Source organism: Rutilus rutilus, assembly GCF_951802725.1.
Source record: "Rutilus rutilus genome assembly, chromosome: 7".
NCBI lineage: Eukaryota > Metazoa > Chordata > Actinopteri > Cypriniformes > Leuciscidae > Rutilus > Rutilus rutilus.
In genome coordinates this window covers 42,817,772-42,841,554 of record NC_140221.1, presented here as the reverse complement: position 1 = coordinate 42,841,554, position 23,783 = coordinate 42,817,772, and the positions used below count along the sequence as shown (strand labels likewise).

Below are 23,783 nucleotides of genomic sequence, written 5' to 3'. Positions count from 1 at the left end.
TGTATTGTACTGTACAGTACATTAAGGAGGGGGGGAGGGGGGGGAGGGGGGGGGGTGGTGGGTGGGGGCACAAGCAACATAACTTACCAGTTTTGGAAATGTTGTTTTGAATTTATTGCACCAGTTTGTGTTGTAGTGTGTGTGTTTGTGATGGCTAGTGTGTGATGCCTGAGGACAAAGTTTGGTTTTTCAGCAAGAGTGAATGGTTTTGAGTGTAGAGCTTCATTTTGATCTGAAAATAGGATGTTTGAGGAATTGGGGGAGACTTTATGGATTTGTGTTTACTGTTTTGAGAATACGAGGCATAGTTTCAAGAAATGTGTTTAAGCAATCGAGAAAAACTGTAAAAATGTACTTCTCCCTGAGTACTATATGTTTTGAACAACGTGTTTTCTATTTTTTGGTGTATTGCTTACTGACTGCTTGATAGTGTATCATTTTGATCACTTTGTTTGATTTTGAACACAGGTACAACTGTTTTGAGGCGAAAGTTTCATTTTGCAAGAGGAGTCAGAGGTTTTGTGAATAGTGCTTGAAGATGAGGTTTTGTGTTTAATGTTTTCAGAAAATGGAGCAAGGTTTCAGCAACTGAGAAAAATTGTAATTAATTCAAATTAAGCTCAAAATATTATGCTCTGAATGGGCAAAAAAAATGTTTAGGCACATAATATCTGTAAATGTCACGTAAAATGTAAATCAGACTAATTTTGCCTCATCATGAATAGGGAATTCAGCAAGAATATATATTTTTTAAATGTTATATTCCATAACGGCAGTGTGCAATATGTTGGTATTTTGGTATTATGCCAATTATGTGGTATTTAACAACGATTTTATTTGAAACTTTGAAGCAAGTATTAGATATGGCTACTTTCACTGAACAGTTTAGACTAGTCTACACCAGGCGAGCGGTTATGCATTAGGAGCTTGTACCGAAGATTTGAGTTTGGTGAGGCAACACAACATTTCCTTCTGTCACAAGCATTTTAGATAATCATTTATAACAATGCTTTTTTATATGAAATACAGGCCTAGACTTTAAACGCAAATGATGATACTGGTGTGATCAGAGCCTTCCAAACTGCTTGAGTTTTATGAATCAGAAAGAGGCTTATGGGCTCTACGGTCACTTGACTGAAACAGCAACAATGTGTTCTTTGTAATCAATGCAAACAACACAATGCTTAATATAGGTCAATAAGTGTTTCTTCTCACATTTAAGAGACAGCTAGCATGAAGTATTTATTAGTCATCATTAAATAACCATTAGAGGACAATCCAGCTGTAATCTCACATGCAGAATTCAGAATTTGCTCCTCAGGTTGGTCCAGTGGTGGTCATCTGAGCTTATGATTACACTAATGACTGCACACAGACCTACCGCCCCTTCAAAGTTAATCTTTCCTGTGAGAGCAATACGGCATGATGGAATAAACTCCTTTCTTTAGCATTCTAAAGTTGCTAAAAATGAATGAACTCAAAATGAACGACCCGGAAGAGTCTACGACTTTAAGAAGAAAGGTAAGCTTTCATTTGAATTTTGAATTCATGGTTCACCACAAGGCTCTCCGTGCATTATCCACAGGACTGAGTGTGGAAAAGCAATTGATATGCATGTGTTGAAGGACAAAAATATCCCAAAGACGTCCTACAGAGCTTCTCTGTGGCTTTAAAGGGAAATTCATTCCGAATCAACTCTGAACCAATGCATTTTTCACTGTTCATGCTCTGAACAACAGCATGATTGTATTTCTGCTAGTATATCTGTTATCCACCTCATCTAGAGCTCTAAGAGCAGTTCTGTCCTAGGATGAGTTCATATTCAGAGACACTCTGAATCCGTGATTAAGAGACGTTTGGAATATTAAGTGAAATGTTAAAATATTTTGGACGAGTTACAAAAATGGGCAAAGACAATGGAGAGCTAAAGGAATATCAGCCTTTACTTAAAGACTTCAAAGAACCCGTTCGACAAATAAAGGTATGCTTGAAATTATTCTTGTTATATTATTTTTGAAATACATATAACAAATGTATTATAATTAAAAATACTCAGCACTAGCAGGTTATAACTAGTATACTACTCGCCCAGTTAACACAGAACGTTCCCCTAATGTTATTTTTTGGTTATTTTTTTGGGAACCAAATACTTACGTTAGGGGAACGTTCTTTTTTGGTTTTATTTTTATGTAACAATAAAATAACGTTCCCAGAACGTTGCTGGGTGGTTACCATAAAAAATAACGTTCTGGGAACCATAAACTAACATTCTGAGAATGTTCTGGGTACCAAAAACTAACGTTAAGGGAACCAAAAATTGTTAGCTGCACTAGTTGTGATGGACAGGACGTGAAGCTGTAAAAGCACTTGCTATGTTTATGTGTCTTGCATATTACATTCATTCTTTTTAGATTATTGTATATTTGTTGTATTTTTGCATATGCATATATTTGGTAACACTTTGCAACTAGGTTCAATTTGTTAAGATTAATCAACAGTCTACATGAACTACATGTAGATTAATTAACAGTCTACATGAACTAACAATAAACAATACTTCTAAAGCATTTATTAATCTTAATGTTCATTTCAACATTTACTAATTCATATATGTTAACATCATGCACTGTGAACTAACATGAACAAACAATGGACAATTTTAACAAAGATTAATTAATGCTTTCAAAATATTGCTCTTTAATGTTAACAAATGAGACCTTATTGTAAAGTGTTACCATATTTATTGTATATTTTTGTTGCTCTTCAGCTGCTGTTGCGTGCAATACTTCAGTTTTCCTCACTTTACTCTACTCTACTCTACTCTACTCCTAACCAGTATAAATATTAGCTGTTAACAGCAAGTTTAGATCACGTCTGAACATGCCTTTTGTACTGTGTTAACTACAGGTTCCCAGTAAGTCTCTTCTTCTGGCTGTCTGGGCCGCTGGCATTGGTGGAACCTTTCAGTATGGGTACAATATTTCTATCATAAATGCACCGACCAAGGTAAGAAATGTGCATCATCAAGCCTTTACCCGATTATTCATCACTTTACTTAAGCCTGTTTGTGTTTACATATAAAGCATACTTTGTATAATATGCATTATACAGTCATATTAAGAGGAGTTAAGTCAAAATACTTTACTTAGGTTATGTGTATGTGTGTGTGATGTATAAGTTATTATTGCAGTCGCTCATCAGATTAAAAGTCACATGAAATCTGTAGTTAGTTAATATGTAATGAGAATTTTGGTCCCTGTCACATTTTTGCTAAAAATTTGACTAAATGTATAGTCTACTGAATCCAAAACCCACATTTGGGCTTTTTGCACTTTAATTAATTGTTAACTCGGGGTCAATTTTAACCATGTTTCACAATGTCCACACATTGCCCTAGATTAGCAATGATATTCTAAGATGTTCTGTTTGACAAAATATTGTTCATGTTTACAATACTATTATTACAAGTTAAAGGTGCAGTTGGTGGTTTCTGAGAAAAGCGAACGAAAATTGAAATCAACACCCAAACAAACAAATTTGTGAATATTTGCTAGATATCTGTGTGTGCTGAAAAAAATATATGTTTGTTACATAGTCCTTGCATAGGAGAAAAAACAAAGTGGATCAGAGCGATCACCATACACTCATGATGATGACGAGTGAGCAGCCGGGACATTTGAAAGACCGTAGAAAGAGAGATGGCTGAGATATTATCAAAGAGGAAAAGGTCAGATGAAGCAAGAGCTATTTTAGGACCCACGTTAAAGGTAAGGTAGGCGTAGGCATTCGAACAGGCTAGCAATAGCAAGCTAGCTTTGAAAGCATGAGATCCCACCCTCCCTTCATAGCGTCTCCAAAGCCACGCCTCCTTCAAAACACATGAGCGCACACAGCAGAGTCTGCAGAGTCACGAGAGAAGGCATTAAATTGCTACATGTCTGAAAGCACATAAAATTACAATATAAATAAACATAAACAACTTACAGAGCTCTAGTTGTACCACCTGACTGCTGCAGATTCATTTCGGTGTTGATAGTGTTGACATAGAAACGCAGAAATTCAGGAACAGCTCGGGGTAGAAGGTAATTACGACTACGAGGCAGGTGGGACATCTTATCATTGCATTCGAACTGCATGCAATGATTGGATGAAAATTTTTTGGTCCTGAGACTTCCACTGAAGATATATACCACTTCTATTATTGATGGCTTTCAGGATGTGAAGAGTTTCAACCAATATAACAAAAAGTGTTTAAAAAACGATTGCCTACCCTATACATTAAGTATTAGAAAAGCCTCCCAGCACTGGAGGGACGTTAGAGAGCGGGAAGGCCTGAAAACGGACGCTGAGGTTGCTTTGTTTTTTCTCGATATGTGAGTAACATTGGATTTGCTGTTTCACAAAACTAACGCTGCTGTGAGCTGTCTGAAATGGCAACTTTTCTTGCCTGAATGCATATCCTGTTTGTCATTTTTTGGGCGGAGCAACGAAGGGAGGGACCTGTTTTGGTTGTCGATATAAAAAATCAGCAGTAGCCGCGTTTCCATTACCCTTCAAATTGTGCAAATTGAAATTGCGAATTGAAAATACGGCCAATAGAAACACGTCAATTTCGCAAAAACTCCCATTTATTGCAAAAAAGTTTTTAAGCTTGCATGAGGTGGTTTTTCAGGCAATTTGAAAAATAAATATTTCGCAAAACTGCAATGGAAACAGTTTTTGCGCATTTACAGGTCACCAGACGTAGACGACGCGGTATGTTTGGAAAGAATACGAGACAGAGTTCTTTATTAAATTCATATAAGACAAAAGAATTACAGGAATAATGGATTCTAAACCTCAAATAAATGCCACAGTCAAGACCTCGAAGCAGAAATGAGGGAGAAACACCCAGAAACACCTCATATGTGCCGCTCACAAGTTTAATAAGGGTCGTTCCTTACCATTAAGGAACGACCCTTATTAAACTTGTGAGCGGCACATATGAGGTGTTTCTGGGTGTTTCTCCCTCATTTCTGCTGGTTGGTTGAAGAGTTTCAACCAACCATTAATGCTTGGAAAACACACATACATCTCCTTCGATTAATAATAATGGCTAGTGCAGTGGCTGGGACATAAACCCATAGATATCCATATAAAGGCTAGATGTCTTGTCTTAAGACGGAGTCACTTCCGGCATCACCGGCAGCCATCTTGCCACAGGGAAGCTGTGAATTAAGGTGAGTTATCAGCACGCACACAAATCCTCTTATCTCGCTGAAATCTTGACGGATTTACAAGCTGGTTGGTTTCTTACAAACGTTATTAACGTGGCTATAATTCTTTCATATGGAAGTCCATTGTTATAATTATTCATATGTATGCAGTGTCATAACTACATCTCTGACGTTTATAACAAACCAAACCGTTTGAAAATCGGTAGAAAATTGAGCACGTTATGGTTATTTAAAAGTACATGCACCATGTTACGAGTGAGCGAGCACCCTGTGGTAAGATGGCCGCCGTGTGCGGACGTTGACCTCCATTGGCCAGCGCGAGACATCTAGCCTTTATTATATGATATCTATGCATAAACCTACCAATGTCTGTTGCCATGGTTTTTTGAATGACTTTACTTATCGCGAGAGGAAAAAATAAAGTTTTAGTCGCATAACACCGGTTAATGGAAACGCCGTCATTTCGCAATAGTTTTTTTGTCAACATTTAGGAAAAATCGCAAAAGTTTTGCGCAAATCTGTAAAGGAAACGCGCCTTACTTTTTAGGGGGTGAAGCAATATTGTAATGCATTATTACTATTATATACTATCTCAGAAATCGCTTACTGCAACTTTAAATGAACTATTTCCTTTGACAGTATTTATTCCATTTGCTTGTGTGTTTTCTATCAGTCTGTGCAGAACTTCATTAATCAGACATGGACAGAGCGCTACAACACGGAAATCTCCACACAGATGCTCACTCTCCTCTGGTCCACCATAGTGTCCATATTCACTCTTGGTGGACTTGTGGGAGCGTCCGTTGGGGGAACTCTGGCCATTAGATTTGGAAGGTGAACAGAAGACAAAATACTGTGTTTGAAGAATGCAGTTAAGTTTTTAGGGATGTTACAGTCTTGAGATTAATTTTCCCATCTTTTTTCCAGGAAAGGGACACTGTTGTTTAACAACACATTTGCTCTGTTGGCTGCTTTCTTCATGGGCTTGAGTTATCCTTCTGGCACTTTTGAGCTTTTAATCATTGGACGCTTCCTGACAGGAGTAAACGCAGGTACACATCTCAAGGTTTAAAGCACATAGCTAAAATTAGTGAAGGTTGATCTTTTTTTTTTATTCAATCAACATTAACATTATACACTATAGTTAAAACTTTTTTTTTGAAGAAATATATAATAGAAATATATATACTATAAATGTATACATATAGCATTAAATTGATCAAATTTGACAGTCATGACATTTATGTTACAAAAAATTTCTATTTCAAATAAATGTTGTTCTTTTGATTTTTCTAGAATCCTGAAAAAAGATCAAAGAATCCTGAAAAAAAAAAAAACATGTAATGGTTTAAAATGTTAAGCAGCACAACTGTTTTCAACATAGATAATAATTGGAATTGTGTCATAAGCAGCAAATCAGCATATTAGAATGATTTCTGAAGGATCATGTGACACTGAAGACTGGAGTAATGATGCTGAAAATTCAGCTTTGATCACAGGAATAAATTACATTTTAAAATATATTCAAATAGAAAATAGTTATTTTAAATTGTTATGTTTCACAATATTGTTGTTTGTTAAATAAATAAATGCCGTCTTGGAGAATAAACATTTTTAAAAATTACTGATCCTAAACTTCTGACTGGTAGTGTATTTTTTTTAATGAATACAAATATTAAACATTATACAGCAATCTATAAAAGTATAAGGGGAAGGTCAAAATATATAAAACAAAATACATTTTTTTTAAATTTAAATACATTCCTTATAAGGTTCACAAATATTCAAAGTCTTAATAGATTTTTTCATTCAGAGAGTTTCTAATATTATCAAATGTACAGCCTTGCTTTACTCCATAAAATCATAAATAGTTTTTTTTAATTAGTACATTTGCATTCATGAATATGACATTTAGTCAGAATATCTTCTTTTGAATAATCAGCAAAGCTAAAAAGTATGTTTTCCCAGTGAAAAAGCTGTAGGCCTACCTGAGACAAAGCAATCCCAAAATAAATGCAAGTGGTTAAAATGCATTCATTGCATGTTTTTGAATTTCTGTAAGTGATTTGCTGGATAGAATTTGTTGTTGTCTTTATGATAAATCTGTTAAATGACTAAACATGAATGAGAAGCTTATTTAATTAAATAAGTTGCACAACATTATATGAGCATTTGTTTATGGTCCCATAACTGACATCTCATTTGAATGACAGGTATCGCAATCTGTGCGCAGCCTCTGTATATTGGTGAGATCGCACCTAGGGCTCTGCGTGGAGCCATGTCCATGGGAACCTCCATCTTCATCACCGGGGGGATCTTAACAGGACAAGTGATTGGCCTCAAGTACGAAACAAAGGCATTAACACCACAGAAAGCATAAGAGGAAGGTCAAAATTGGTCTTAAATATGTCTCCTGTTGATTTCCCCCCCTGCAATTTACTCACTTTAAAGGGGTAGTTCATTCAGAAATGATTTATTTATTTGCTGACCCATACAACAATCTTTGACTTTATACTGTCACAAGTCAAAGTGGATGAAGTTTTCATTTACAGAAAATACCCTATTTATTAGAAAAATTACCAATTTTTATTTATTTATTCCTCAACTCAAAATGTCTGATAATGGCAGAGTTACAGAAAAACAGCCTTATGTACACTGAAGACTGGAGGAAAATTCAGCTTTTCCAAAACAGTTATATACTGTAAATAGCCTAATATTACACAATATTGCTGCTTTTACGGCATTTTTGATTAAATTAACAAATCTTTAACCGGTAGTGTAGCATACAAAAGATTCCTCTTATTGTAACCAACTAAATTAAATTTACTAAATCAACATGCCAGTAAAGGGCTCTCTCTCTCTCTCTCTCTCTCTCTCTCTCTCTCTCTCTCTCTCTCTCTCTCTCTGTCTCTCTCTCTCTCTCTCTGTCAGAGAGTTGTTAGGTAAGGAGGAGTACTGGCCCATACTCTTGTCCACCACCTGTATTCCAGCCATACTGCAGCTGCTGATTCTGCCCTGGTTCCCCGAGAGCCCTCGCTACCTGCTCATCGACCGTGGAGATGATGTTGCCTGCACAAAAGGTATGGACTGGTTCAATAACTGTGCACAATATTGTTTAAATAAAGACGGTGCTAGTGCCAATTTATATATACCCGTTAATATCAATTTTGACTTGTTGTTAAAGGTAGTGATAAAGCTCAGATCTGTACTCTGCTGTTCAAATTATTTATACTTTTTGTGGAATCAGTTGATGGAAAAGTCTGGTTTAAAAAAAAAAGAAGTCTCTTATTCTCACCAAGACTGCATTTATTTGATAAAAACTCAAGTAAAAGCAGTAACATTGTGATAAATTATTACAATTTAAAATAACTATTTTCTATTTGAATATATTGTAAAATGTAATTTATTACTCCAGTCTTCAGTGTCACATGTTCCTTCAGAAATCATTCTAATATGCTGATTTGATCTTATTACTATCAATGTTGAAATCGCCAGCTTAATAATTTTGTGGAACTTTCTCTTAATCAGATTTTGTGATGAATAGAAAGTTCAAAATAATAACATTTACTTGAATCTTTTGTAACTTTATTCATGTCTTTACTGTCGCTCTTGATCAATTAAATGCATCCGAGCTGAACCAATGTACCAGTTTCTGCAATAAATCTCACTAAATAAGGAGTGATATGGCAAATTAAGCAGTTTACGGAAATACTGTTTATATGAATGAAATATCAACTGTCCATGTAAAAGTTCTGCACATATTTCTACAATCTTTACCAATGTGCTTCATGTGAGAATTAAAAAATACTGCCAGGTAAGATTAATATTAGCAGTTAAATCAATAACCAGTAAAACAAACCACAAAATCAGCATGTAAGTTTTCAGGTCAGGAAATGACTGGTCAAAAAAAAACTGTATCTGGTTCCTGCTTATTTTGATCTGTTTTTCATGTTTTGCTGGCAAGTAAGGTCATAAGACACATTTAAACTCATGATTCCATTGATGTGAAGATGATGTTCTCATCTCAGCTGTGTATAACCAGAAAATCAAAACATTTAAATACTGAAGCGAAAAATCTCATTGCCATGAATGGCTGTCGTGATGTGAACACTGTCTGCAAGGAAGATAAATCAGTTGAGCCGTAACCAACAACTGAAGCGAGGAGAAGAGCATCTCGTGAGTAAAGGAATGTTATGCCCTTTGCCACTTTCTTTCAGCTCTAACGTGGTTCCATGGCCCGGATAAGTACCATGGAGAGAAGGAGGACATAGAGAGAGAGAGGGACTGTGCGATCGGCATTAAACCCAAGAAGCCCTGGGAGCTTTTTAAAGACAGCAGTCTTCGCTGGCAGCTTCTGACCCTCTTCGTGATTCACATGTCCCAGCAACTCAACGGCATCAATGCGGTGTGTATCTCGCTCAGACACCCGGAGACAATAACTTCACATTAATGGCTTGGAATATAAAATGATTAGCCTTGACTGCTGACATGTGCACTATTAAAACCCCAAAAAACACACCCTCCCTCCAAAATGGCATGTGACCGGCATGCTGTGAATTAAACCGTGATCTTTTCTCAAGGCAAATGATTATAAAAGAGGGGGAAAAAAAGTATCTTTGTGACATTTATCTCAGCTCATATAAAAAGTAAAGTGAAAAGTGAAAGTGAAGCAAAGCCAATGCTGAACCATGTACTGTAGGCCCAAACATTATATAGACAATTTAAGCACTATTGAAAAGTAAATATATGAATGTCACTGCATTGGATAAAACATCAAACCAAGAGAGAGGGCACAAACACACATTTCAGACACGGTTTTGTTAGGTTTAAGTGTTCAAAATTAGATATACTGTTCAAAATTAAGACTATATCTACATGAAAATGTATGCTGTTTACGTGACCTTTTAAAAGTAGACAATATAAGACACATTCTTTAATTTAAAGAAAAATCAGGGGGGAACGTGAGGAACTTTTTCCTAATTCCCTACTGGATTTTTCCCTTTACATTTTTATTGTCATTTTTCAAAGCAACTGTCACACAATTTTACATCTAATGTACATGTGTCTTTGTGACCCCAGTTGACTGAGATTTCTCTCCCTTCAGATTTATTTTTATGCAGACTACGTGTTCACCCAGGCTGGGATTCCAGCTGACAAGATTCCTTACGCTACAGTGGGAACCGGAGCTTGCGAGTGCATCACTGCACTGACGTGTGTAAGTCTGGGATTTGTGTACCAGCTCAAAGTCGTTAATCTCAGAAAGCATTTTTGGCATAAAATCGTTTGGCATGTTCCTGTTGATCCAGAGACATGTCCCACAAATCACACAGTGCTGATCTGACAAATGGTGCTTCGTGCTTTGTGCTTCAGCTTTTAGTAGTAGTTGCATGGAGATTTTAGAAAATTATACTTTATAAACCCGACGTTGAAAGGTTGTGTGTGTGTGTGTTTCAGGGTCTTCTGATCGAGTCTTTGGGAAGAAGGGCTCTGATTATCGGTGGATACTCTCTCATGAGCCTGTGTTGTGTCTGTTTCACCGTCGCACTGACTTTTCAGGTTAACAGAGACCTATAAGAAATTCTATATGCTAATACTATACTATACTACTGTATATTTGCTGTTTATCTCAATACATTTATTTTGTGCACCGTGTCAATATGTTATTACACTCTTAAAAATAAAGGCTCTAAAAGGGGATTTTGCTGCAATGCCATAGAAGAACAATTTTAGGTTCCCCAAAGAACCTTTCAGAGAAAAGTTCTAAAAGACCTATTTTTTGTTCTCAGTGTAAAGAACATTTTAATAATCTAAATGTAACACGACGAGTGGGATTCAGTGTTACCGGCAGAGGAGGCGGGAGCACTAACAAGGACACTACACTGTCAGAAAAAAACATGCAAAACAGTTTGTCAATAGGGCAGTACCCATAAAAGGACAAATCTGTACCATATCTATCCCCTAGGGGTTCATATTAGTAATATGTACCCTTAAGGTACTACTGTGAACATTTTAGGGGGTAAATAAGCACAAAGATGACCCTTTTAAGGGTACTACCCCAGTGACAAGCTGTTATACACCTAAAGGTACAATTTTTGTAGATTTATTTTGAGAGTGTAAAGATCGCAACCTTTAGCATCAGTGTGATACTCTTGAGGCCAGGGGAGTGAGGTTTACTTGCACAGCTCTTACTATCTGGTCTCTGTTACATACAGAACCTTTTCCCATAAGGAACCGTTTGTGTAGTACAAAGGTTCCATGGATGTTAAAGGGTCAGTTCACCCAAAATTTTTTATTCTGCCATCATTACTCACCCTCATGTCGTTCCAAACCTGCAAGACTTTTGTTCATCTTCGGAACACAAATGAATATATTTTTGATGAAATCTGAGAGCTTTCTGTCCCTCCATTGACAGCTACGCAACTACCACTTTGATGCTTTAAAAAGTTGTTCAGATTGTGGAACTAATTCATATGAATTGAGCGGTTTAGTCCAAATATTCTGAAGAGACAAAATCACTTTATATAATGAACAGATTGAATTTAGTCTTTTATTCACATATAAACATTCATAAACTCACACATCAGTTGTGGTAAACGGAAGCTCAAGCATGTTTACTTGACGTGTGAGAACCAATGAGGTTCATCGTTGTGTTACGCAGCACACTTGAGCTTCTGCAAGAACCAATGAGGTTCATTCTTGTGTTACGCAACACGTTTGAGCTTCAGCAAGAACCAATGAGGTTCATGCTCGTGTTACGCAACACGTTTGAGCTTCAGCAGGAACCAATGAGGTTTGTTGTCGCGCGTCAAGCAGGTTCGGTTGAGCTTCTGTTTATGTTCGCTGATCAATGTTTAAATGTGAATAAAAGCTTAAATTAAATCTGTTCATCATATAAAGCAATCGAGTCTCTTCAGTAAATTGGGATTAAACCGCTCAATTCATATGGATTAGGACAGAAAGCTCTCATATTATATCAGAAAGATCTTCATTTGTTTCGAAGATGAATGAAAGTCTTACAGGTTTTTTTAACGACATGAGGGTGAGCAACATTTGTTTTGGGTGAACTATCAATTTTAGCTATATATTTTATTTGCTGCCCAATACTACAATCTATAATGTGGAACCAATTCCAATAGGAACCTTTATTTTTAAGAGTGTCAATTGTCTCAATAAACTGCAGTCATACTGTATGATACATTGAAAAATGGCATAACGTTTGTGATCTTAATATTTGTTTCAAACATTTATATGTATGCAGATTTAATTTAATGTTTTCAATTCAATTCAAGTTTATTGTACAGAGTTATTGATTTCTTGCAATTTATTGATGTGTTTGTTGTTTCTCCCTCACAGGAGTCCAGCACTTGGGTTCCTTACCTTAGTATGACCTGTGTTTTTGCCTTCATCCTCAGTTTTGGCCTTGGACCAGGTGAATGAATGAGCAAAAAAGAAAGAAAGCAAAGACAGAAAATTACATAACTCAGTAATCTTTTAACAATAACACAAACTGTATTCTGTCCACACTATTGTTGTGTGCATTGGCACACACTGGTGTAAACACACACTAGTTTGATCAGTGATATTATTGTGCTTTGTGTTGCAGGTGGTGTGACAAACATTTTAACAACAGAGATGTTTACCCAAACCGATCGGCCTGCTGCATACATGCTTTCTGGCTCTATCAATTGGACCTCTTTCTTCCTAATCGGCATGATCTTCCCATTTATTGTGGTATATACAAATGCCTTTTCCCCTCTTTTTAGAGAACTGCATTTTGATGAGTGGGGCTGGTTTACACAAACATTTGGTGCTACACTGTGTATTATGTACAGAATGGGTTATCCAAAATTTGTATTATTAACAATTTCACAAAGCAACTGTGTTTGTCCAAGACACTGGACAATATTATTTATCATGCATATTTTGTAAAATGAGAGTTAATGACTTTTTAATGCTAGTTATTTAAAAACATGAATTTAAAGGCTTTGTTTTTAACAATGTACATTTTTTCTTTATCTCTCCCAGAATGGCCTAAAGCAGTACTGCTTCCTTGTTTTTCTCGTTATCTGTTGCTTGGTGGCCACGTACATCTTCTTTGTGGTCCCAGAGACCAAGAACAAGACATTTCTGGAGATTCAGAGTGAGTTTCGCTCTAGAAAGAAGCTCACCGCTGCCAATGGTACTGAGGGCCCTCTACTGTCCACACCATTGTAAAACACATAATACATTCACAAAGTACTGTATTTTAATATTTGAAAGGGCATGCATAAAATATGCCAAAAATACATGGAAATGTGAGATCAGCAAATATCTGAATTAAAGATACTTATGTTGAACAATAGTGTACTATATAGTGATTTGTAAGCGTGTGATCAGTTATTCACATACAGACTGCACAAAATCATGTGCCTTCAAAATGAATACTGTCTTTTATATCAAAGAGAGTCACACAATGAGGGACCTTCAATACTAGTATTACATCTCGGATGTGTTTTAAAGAAATGAATAAAACTCTATGGAGCAATACTTTTTAGAATCTGTGTACTTAATACAGGTTTCTGGTCTAATTCTGTAAAATGGATTCATATTGTGACCTTAAGCGAGAAAGATACAAGTCATGAAATCACTGCATTAAACATGCTTGAAATTATTTTAATGTCAACAAACATTTTGAAAATAAAGGATTTTTTTTTTTTCACAACACATAATGCTCTGTATTTTTTTCACAGTCAGTTATCTTTTATTCTCAACATTCTTAAAAGGTTTCAGATATTTTACAAACTTTAAAAATCACTGCATGAATCATACTTGAATTTACTTCATTTTAATGTCAACAAAAAAAATTGATAGAAAACTGACATTAAACAAAATGTTTTCACGTGTGCAAAAAGGTTTGCATTTTTCAGAATCAGGGATGTTTTAGTCTTAAATTATGTAACGTTTTTTATTTTTACAATAATAATTTCCTTTAGTCTCGCAGTGTTACACCACGTGGAAACACGTGGTATCTGTTACTTTTCTCAACACTGATAAGAATCGACCAATCACTGTCGTTTACAATTACTTGAGTTTTTAAAAAATATAATTGTATAGAGATTACAGGAGGAGAATGCCAATTTTAATCATTGAACTTAATATATTTAAAACAATGTACTATTTAATGTATAAATGTCTCAAATAAGAGAACGTTCTCTGTTTGGTAGCCACCATCAGCCCCTTGCAGGAAGACAGCATATATTTTTTAAGCTGGTGATTGGACTATCGACCAGTGACGCTGGACAAAGCAGGAATACATGTTATTTCTGTCAATACAGCGGGAGACACTTGCAGTTGACTATGGCTGGAAGACAGGCATTGAAAGTCTATTTAGATCTCATGTCGCAGCCATGCAGGGCTGTGCTAATATTCCTCAAAGACAACAAAATCCCACATACGGTGGAACACATTGCGTTACGAAAAGGTGAGCAGCATTATTGTGTTGTATTTGTTCAGTGGAGGCTGCGCAATGCATTTGTAAAGTCCAGCTGGCTTGAATCCAAGCCAGTACAAAGGTCATCCTGCCGATTTATATAGTCCTGTATTTATTTCAAAACTTTGTATACTAAAACTTAATTTACTGAACTTTATTCTACATCAACCATTCACAACTTTAATACCCTTAAACATGCAACTGTAGGGCAGCAGAAGACACCTGAGTTCACCAAACTCAACCCCATGCAGAAAGTTCCAGTGCTGGAGGACAATGGATTTGTTCTTACTGAGAGGTAAAGTGTAGTTAGAAAAAAAAAAAGAGCATTTAGAAGTTTAAAATTAAAATTATTATTAGTTGCTGTAGTTTGAATTATTGTTTCTATTGTTAACCTATTCTAATATTTACCGTCTTTTGTCAAAGTGACGCCATATTGAAGTATCTGGCGACAACCTATAATGTCCCTGATCACTGGTACCCCAAACTGCCAGAGAAGAGAGCGCGGGTGGATGAATACACAGCCTGGCATCATGCAAACACACGTTTACATTCTGCCACAGTCTTCTGGCTTGAGGTATGGGGTTGGATATATGGCTAGTTGACATGATATTTAAAGCAGCGACAGCCATGTGACATGCTATATGTCATCAAAAACAACATTATTATACATACAAGTTTCTGTCATGAAACTGGATGGCGCAGGTTGATCCTTAGGTCCTTAACTCAATCTACTTGCAATCACATCATTCTCTATAGGGCACAGCTGATTGGTTCCTGCTGTATCAGTAGCCAATGAGCTCGCTATTTGCTGTAGCAGTCGCAGCACACTTTCAGAAACCCTCCACCTTCCCCAGCTCCACCTGTATAGATCTGCTACGGGTAATTCATGTACTCTATATTGTATAGTAGCAGCATGTCTTGCTTGCTCACAGCAGCGTGTCATGAATGTTTCGGCAGTAGCAAGTACCGTACTTGCTTTGCAGCAGCAGCAATAATCAACAGCAGCAGCGTAGCAGATCTATTCCACCTAGAGCAAACATATCAACACTGACATATCCACCATTACCATGCCAAACACTCCAAGAGTTGTCATGACAGAAATTCTCCGTGAGAAAATACATTTAATATTTTAACATTTTAAACTTTAAAACATTTAATTCTGGCAGACTTCATAGGTTTTGTATTCCTGTACAGGTTTTACTGCCTCTCATGACGGGGCAGCCAACAAATCCTGCAAAGCTCGAAAAGGCGCTGTCAGACCTGGACGGCACGCTAGACAAGCTGGAAAACATGTTTCTGAAGAGAAAGCCCTTCCTGTGCAGTGATGACATCTCATTGGCCGACTTGTTTGCAGTTTGTGAGCTCATGCAGGTAAATACTTAAAGGGTTAGTTCACCCAAAAATTCTGTCAGTAATCACTCACCCTCATGTTGTTCCAACCCCGTAAGGCTTTTCGTTCTTCGGAACACAAATTAAGATATTTTTGATGAAATCTGAGAGCTGGCTCACTCCTCCACAGGCTTCTAAGGGATCGAAACTTGCCGGCCTAGAAAAGTTATTAAAGACATCGTTAAAATAGTCCAAGTGACTCCAGTGGCTCAACCACAAGTTTATCAAGCGACGAGAATACTTTTTGTGCGCAAAAAACAACAAAAATAACGACTTTACTCAAATATTCATTTTCGTCTGTGTGGGCCTGAGTGAATTCACGAAGTGTAACAGTGCAGCGCTTCTGGGTTGTACGTCACACGCATCACACACATGACCAGCGTCGGCCAATAGTGAGCCTACGTGGTAAAGTACAACACAGAAGTGCTTACACTACGTGAATTCATTCAACTTGATTTTACCCATTGGGAATTTATTGGATTGTTTGATGGTTGTAGTTTACTATTGGTTGATCTCATGTGAGTGACCGGTTGCCATCAGAGAAGAGATGCAAGATGGAAAGGAAAATATTTTGATTACAGATTATGAAGGCACATGAATAAAAAGAAAAAGATGTGCACAGATAAATTATTTATAATAAATACTGCTATATTCCATAAAAAAAACAAGAATTGCCAATTTTGATTTCATGGTGACTTTATGTATGGACCACAAGTGTCTCTGATATAGTAATAAAGCATTTAAATAAAGCATTAGTTAATAAGTAATAAAGCATTAATTAATAACTAATTGTACAATAAAGTACAATATAGCCATAATAAATGTGTTCCAAATGAATGTATTAATTTATAAATAAATAAATAAATGAAAACTACATTTTCTTTAAATTTATTATTTGATATTTTAATGGGTTATAAAAAATGTATACATCCATCAATAAACAGTTCAAATTAAAAACAAAAACAAAATAAAATACTCAATATTTACTATTTCCGAGACGCTTGTGGTCCTCCATAGTAATGTGGCATTCATTAAGGCGAAATTTAATATTCATCCACAATTGTACATGTAAAAACATAAATAGACCATGTGCCTACAAAGCCTTTGCATCTTTGATATCATTTGATTGTCTCTTTCAGCCCCTCGGTAGCGGGAGGGACGTCCTGAAGAACAGACCCAATCTGCTGAGCTGGAGGAGTCGAGTCCAGTCAGCGCTCTCTGACTCTTTTGATGAAGCTCATGCCGTTGTCTACCGTTTAAGAGATAAGTTCACAGCTAAACTGTGAAAAATCAAGTCTTTCTATTCACAGCAATTAATTCTATACAGTTGATGTTTCACATACTATTAATTCAGTATGACTAGCATGGCAAGGTGTTTCAACTTTCTGCCATATGCTTAATGGGATTAAGGACATGGATATGCAGTTTGCTCAATATTATGTTTGATTAATAAAGGGTTTGAAGTGAGGAATATATTATCCACAAGCTTGGATATAACAAAATGGTAGCCTGATTTGCTAAATTAATAAATGTAATGGTTTGTGATGATTTAAATAAATTTTAAGGAGAATCATCTAAGGAGAAGAAATTGTAAAAACATTTTATTGTTGACGGGAAATGGTACAAATATGTATTTACAAGAATGAATGTTTGTGAACATCAGGACCCAGGTTTGCTCTTGAATGATGAGTTTTCTTCTCACTCTTGTGCCTTACCTTTCTGTAATGAAAATGTCTAATTAAAACTGTATCAGTTAATAAACCTACACAAACTGTAGGTGCGTTCACGCCGTGTCGTAATTTCTGTAACGATTCTGAACTGTAAAAAGCATTTGTGTGCTTGTTGAACTTACGTGTAAACTTGTAATTTTCCGAGAGCTGACTTGTACCACATGATGTCCGCTGTACCACCTGACCACTGCAGATTTAAGGTGTGTTTGACTTGAAGCAACGCTGTGCAGAACGATCATTGTATGGCATCAAAGTACAGCGAGAGCGATTAGAAAGCATACAGAGATTTATTTGTGGCAGTTACAACATGGAATGAAAGCAGCATCTACAAAACTTTGTAATGTTTCTTGAATTATAAGCAATGACTTTTAAATGGAATAGCTGAAATATTTTTTTCCAAAGAAACAAAAAAATAAAATGTTACTTTTGCCATCAATAAAAATGGATGAACAACATCCCTCAAAAATCTTGAACCGGTTTAGTATGTTTTAATTTTCTTTTTTAATACAGTAGAATAGGTTTTTGATTTCAGACACTGACATGAAGACACATTGTGCTTTGGCTCCACCATTCTGTGCAGGTTGGGACGATTCAGTGTGGATTTAAAATGTTTTAAAACTTTAAAAGTGGTCAAATATGGTTGTATCATGTAGTATATCCTATATATATATATATATATATATATATATATATATATATATATATATACACAGTGTTGGGGTAACGCATTACAAGTAACACAAGTAATGTAATCAGATTACTTTTTTCAAGTAACTAGTGAAGTAATGCATTACTTTTAAAATGTTAAATTCTGTGAATCTGATTTACTTTTTCAAATAAGTAACGCAAGACTTTGTTTTCCCATTTATTGACTGACAGCTCACCTGTTCCCATGTTGAGAGAAATCGGGAGTAAATGCAGAGGTGTTGTGTGTGCTGTGTGAACTTGATGGGGATTGTAGTTCTAGAATAAATGTCACATTATTTACCATCGTCTTTGCTGCTGACCTTTGATGATCCAATTCAACCAAACCCATAAGCAAAAATGACTTTAGATAAACATTCATTTTATTGCTGAAGTAAGAGTGTTGAACTTTCTTCTCCTTCGTCCTATTCTTCTGCAAACCAGAATGGCAGCACAGCTGAAAGGTTTGTTTGAGCTGCTCCCACTATAGTAAGGCATGAATTTGCTTTTTCTTCAGTCTGAGGATTATTCATTTCACTTTTAGTGTGAAAGGGCTTTTACGTTTGCCAGTTTTTATTATTATTAAAAAACAACAAATCTCTGGTGAGAAAAAGCAACGCACAAGTAATTTAACATTACTTTCCATTAAAAGTAACTAAGTAATGTACAGTAATTAATAATTTTTTTAAGGAGTAATGCAATATTGTACCGCATTACTTGTGTGTGTGTGTTTTAAATATGTTTTATGAGCAATTAAGTACTGTATGCCGATACAGTTGTCATGGTGATCATTTTAAAATAACGTTGCAAAACTTTGGCAACTCTAACATTAGACTTTTTTTGCTATTTATATCATAAGGTATAAAGGTGAAACTAGTATAACTCGTCTAGTATACTATTTATAGGATATACAGACCAAAGAGGGAAAATCTTACAATGCATTTTCATCCAGAATGTCTGACACTGTACCACTTTATAAATATTTGTATTTTTTTTTGCCAACATTAGTATATTTACATGTTATACTTTGGTTTTGAGAGAAAATGTATCATTGCAAAGCATAGCACTTATTCATTTAGAAAACCTTCCTAACAAAATGACTTGTGTAGCCTACATTTTTCAAAAGGCAAAAATACATAATTGATCCCATAAGGTAAACACTTTGCCATGTTAATTATTAATAGCTGTGAAAAATATCTTTACAGATTGTATTATTTTAAATAGGGAGACAGTTTATGGGTGTTTAGAATTTCATACGGTAGACAATGTCGTGAGCTTCATCAAAGGAGTCAGAGAGAGAGGACTGGACTCGACTCCTCCAGCTCAGCAGTTTGGGTCTGTTCTTCAGAATGTCCCTCCCGCCGCCGCACAGGGGCTGAAAGAGACAAGTGAACGTATTTTAAAGATCTTTAGCCCTATAGCCAAACATTTCAACACCATGTGAACTAAGGTAGTAATTTATTAAAAAGGTCCTTGTGAACATTCACAGTATGTTTAGCAACGCTATTTACCTGCATGAGCTAACAAACTGCTAACAAGTCAGCCAATGAGATGTCATCACCGCACAGGAAGGCCTGTCTCTTCAGAAACATGTTTTCCAGCTTGTCTAGCGTGCCGTCCAGGTCTGACAGCGCCTTTTCAAGCATCTCTGGATTTGGTAGCCCCATGCGTGGCAGTAAAACCTGTGCAGTAATACAAAACCTATGAAGTCTGCCAGAATGAAACAGGTAAACGTTGTTTCAAATAGTTTTAGATGAAGAATAGTGTCACCGCTTTGATATCATGTCAACTAGCCACATATCAAACCCTACACCTCATGCAAGAAGACTGAGGAAATGTGCGTGTGTGTGTTCGCATGATTCCAGGCTGTGTATTCATCCACCCGCGCTCTCTTCTCTGGCAGTTTGGGGTACCAGTGATCAGGGACATTATAGGCTGTCGCCAGATACTTCAATATGGCGTCACTGTGACAGAAAACAAGAGCTTGCCTTGGAGGAATATTTCACCAAATTATTACAATTTTGTCATCATTTATTGAGCCTTGTGTCATTCTGACTCTGAGTAAATGATGATTGTTTTTGTTAAACAGACCGAACAGAACAAATGCATATACAAATAAATAACATGCAAAACAGACTTCACCAGCTCTTACCACACTTCCCAGCAGTGCCAGTGACAGAAGGGAGAAATTAATAATAATTAGGGGTGTAAGTTAACAATATATCGTGTCACAATATCGCAATACAAAAATGCATCAATATGTATCGTGGATGGTGACAATGTATCATGGATAGTTCACCCAAAATAAAAATTATTGTGCGAATACAAATTCAAGTTTTCAGAGTTTTAGTGACAGTATACATTCAACTACTATATATAATGTTAAATATAATGTATAATAATGAAATGGGGGAATATTTGTGGGTCCTGTTAATGCCAAATGTCTTATGTTACCAGTAAAAAGTATTATTTTTAGTATAGTCAGTGACAGAGTGCAAGCATAATCGTCTAAAATAATTCTGTTTTCAGCTTCAGAATCATGAATATTTTTATTCTGGTGTCACCATTGTCCTGTGCATTGGATTACCAGCACCAAGTCCAAGCCTCTTCATTTCCATCCCCTATGTAATACCAAATTTAGCATTTTAATTAACAGTAATTTTTTTTGTTAACCTTTTACCATGTCTTGGAATATCGCAATAACATCGTATCGTGATATGTATCGAATCGTGACATGAGGGTATCGTTACAACCCTAATAATAATAATAATACAAATTTTAATAAGAGTAAAAAAATACTACTAGTAATAATAGCGAATACCAATAATAAAACATTTAGGAAATACTACTGATAATACAGCTGTACAGGAGTTCACTTGTCCTCATGGTTGTAAATGCCTAATCTCTGCAGCTTTCTCTCCTGACTTTCATTTGCTCTTTTAACCAAAGGTTTCATCTGTTTTTCTAGCTTCACTATCTCTTTACCTCTCAGTGAGAACAAATCCATTGTCCTCCAGCACTGGCAGTTTCTGCATGGGGTTGAGTTTTGTGAACTCAGGTGTCTTATGCTGTCCTAGAGGTTCAAGTTCAAGGACATCAAAGTTGTGAAGGTAAAACTTAATGAAATTAAGTTTGAATATGAATAGATTACTGTATATGCAGCAAAACATTTGTACAGGTTTGGATTCATTCCATCTGAAGTCGACAAATGCATCCAAGACAACTCTAACTCCTCTACTGAACAACACACTCACAATAATGCTGCTTACCTTTTCGTATCGCAATGTTTTCCACCGTATGTGGGATTTAGTTGTCTTTGAGGAATATTAGCACAGCCCTGGAGGCCTGAGACACGAGATCTAAGTACGCTTTCACTGCCTGTCTGCCAGCCATAGTCAACTGCAAATGTGAGCTCTTCTGTATAGGAACAAGTTTTCCTGTTTGGGATCCCTCAGTCGCTTTGCCTCTTAAATATGGCCCTGGCTGTGGGGAAAGGGGTGTGTGTGTGGTTGTGACATGACTTAGATTTTGATACAGGACCAGGGTGTTCTTAAATTTAGCTAAATCACAGGACGTCCAAGCTAGTACAGGACAGCTGGCACAGAGTGAAGCCTTCTTCACACCTGGTATTTCACGAGTTCAGATTACATAAAAAAAATCTGATATTTTAAGTTATGATTATTTTGGCATTCTGTCCGGGGGAGGGTTTCGAGCTCAGACATTTGGCCCGAACCCAGAGTACTCCCCTCCTTGACTGGGAAAGAAAACCAGTCCAGAGTGAGGCGATGTGGTGGTGGAGGGAAGCTGTGAAACTGTCATGGGACAGAGGTGAGGGAAGGCTATATTTATACCGGCTTTATCTTGTGCTGATTGGTTGATTACCTGAATGTGCTTCTCCCGAACTTTGTTACTTAAAACGTCATTAAGATGCGTTTTGGTCAATCGGATTACAAGTAGACTTACAAGTAGACAAGTGGTCTGAGGTGCTGTATTCCTATTGGCTGCATATTCCTGTCATTCACAAAAGTCAACATTCCACAACCGCACAAGAGCCACAATATTTATGTGTGAAACTGACACATGTAGTAGTGCATTATGGAAAGGATACAATATAGAAATGTTGTCATAGTGGCACAGTACGTAGGCTCCTCTCCACCACTACAATAAGCACAAACTATGCAAAAGCGGCAGCCCTTCCGGTGCACTCAGTGTCCGAATTCAACTCACTCGTTTTCATTCACTCCTTCAACTGGACTATATTAGTGGAGTAATGTAGGGAATAGTGAATGAGTGAATGAGGGTATAGGAGGTGATTTTTAACACAGCATTTGTGTAAACTTAGATAAATATTTTAGATCCAGGGGTGGACAGAACATTTAGCCTACGTACTGTGCCACTATGGCAAAAAATTTCTATATTTTATCATTATCAAGAAGGAACATTATCAAGAAGGCTATTCCAGAGTTTAGGAGCCAAATATGAAAACGTTCTCTCTCCTGTAATGGACTTAGATATTCTAGATACAACCTAAAGACAAGTCCAGAGTTTTGTGACTTTAAAGAGCGTGATGGATTGTAGGGCGATAGAAGATCGGTTAAATATTCAGGAGCTAAACCATTTAGGGCCTTATAGGTCAGTAGCGATACTTTGTAGTCAAATAAAGTTGCTGTCAAATATAACATTACAGAAACTTTCTATCTTAAGTCTTAAGTTAAAATCTGACAAGTTAATTAAGGATTTTTCACAAATTCGTATTACAGAAGCAAATTTTAAGTTGATTTAGGATTCTTAACCTAGGGGAGCGCGGGGCACAACGTAACGCGGGGCTAGTTGTAACACACTTGTTTTAAATACTTCCACACATGCTAGCATGATGAAACTTGGTGTATTTACAAGTTGCCATATCAACACTATATAGAGAAAAAATGGTGCTAAATTAAATTTTTTTTGGAAGATATCCATAGACATTTATTAAACCATAGCAAAAGTAAGTTTCTTAAGTTAATTTTTCATCTCTGTTTTTTGTGTTTATTTAAAATTAGACACATCTGATATTATTTTAATCTCCAATATGTTATTTAACAGTTGAGATAGTTCTTTAATGATTCGCTAACTAGCAGAATACACTAGCCGGGTTTAAATCCCAGTTGTGCAGGTGGGGCATGTTGTCACAGTGCGTTACAATGTGCCCCTATTATAAATATGCTATTATATTCTATACTTTTATTCATTCTATTGAGAAAACATGAGAAAAAGGTGAATAAAGACTGAGAGCCAATGTTCAGAAATGATTGT

General features: G+C 36.3%; 2 protein-coding genes and 1 pseudogene across 4 annotated transcripts; 2 read left to right on the top strand and 1 right to left on the bottom strand.

Moving 5' to 3' along the window:
• Window positions 1–1,206: 1,206 nt before the first annotated feature.
• slc2a11b (solute carrier family 2 member 11b) lies at window positions 1,207–13,915 on the top strand. 2 transcript variants are annotated; one of them, XM_084414563.1, is made up of 12 exons: window positions 1,207–1,521; window positions 2,908–3,006; window positions 5,890–6,050; window positions 6,144–6,268; window positions 7,430–7,559; window positions 8,148–8,296; window positions 9,434–9,621; window positions 10,321–10,431; window positions 10,671–10,772; window positions 12,570–12,645; window positions 12,820–12,947; window positions 13,242–13,915. In XM_084414563.1, exons 1-12 carry the CDS (start codon window positions 1,468–1,470, stop codon window positions 13,428–13,430), a joined length of 1,512 nt encoding a protein of 503 aa, XP_084270689.1. In that variant the 5' UTR covers window positions 1,207–1,467; the 3' UTR covers window positions 13,431–13,915. The 2 variants fall into 2 exon arrangements, with proteins under 2 accessions (XP_084270689.1, XP_084270688.1); XM_084414562.1 differs by lacking the exon at window positions 1,207–1,521 and adding an exon at window positions 1,708–1,981.
• Window positions 13,916–14,447: 532 nt separating this feature from the next.
• LOC311293959 (glutathione S-transferase theta-1-like) lies at window positions 14,448–18,170 on the top strand. Its single transcript, XM_084414567.1, has 5 exons — window positions 14,448–14,676; window positions 14,893–14,980; window positions 15,109–15,259; window positions 15,880–16,056; window positions 17,214–18,170. The coding sequence occupies exons 1-5, from the start codon at window positions 14,553–14,555 to the stop codon at window positions 17,358–17,360; spliced, it is 687 nt and encodes a 228-aa protein (XP_084270693.1). The 5' UTR covers window positions 14,448–14,552; the 3' UTR covers window positions 17,361–18,170.
• A 1,561-nt stretch (window positions 18,171–19,731) lies between these two features.
• On the bottom strand, window positions 19,732–21,881 carry LOC311293771 (glutathione S-transferase theta-1-like; annotated as a pseudogene). Its single transcript has 5 exons — window positions 21,758–21,881; window positions 21,474–21,561; window positions 20,302–20,452; window positions 20,000–20,170; window positions 19,732–19,863 (listed from the first exon to the last, which is right to left on the bottom strand). The product of its transcript is annotated as a glutathione S-transferase theta-1-like (transcript).
• Window positions 21,882–23,783: the final 1,902 nt, after the last annotated feature.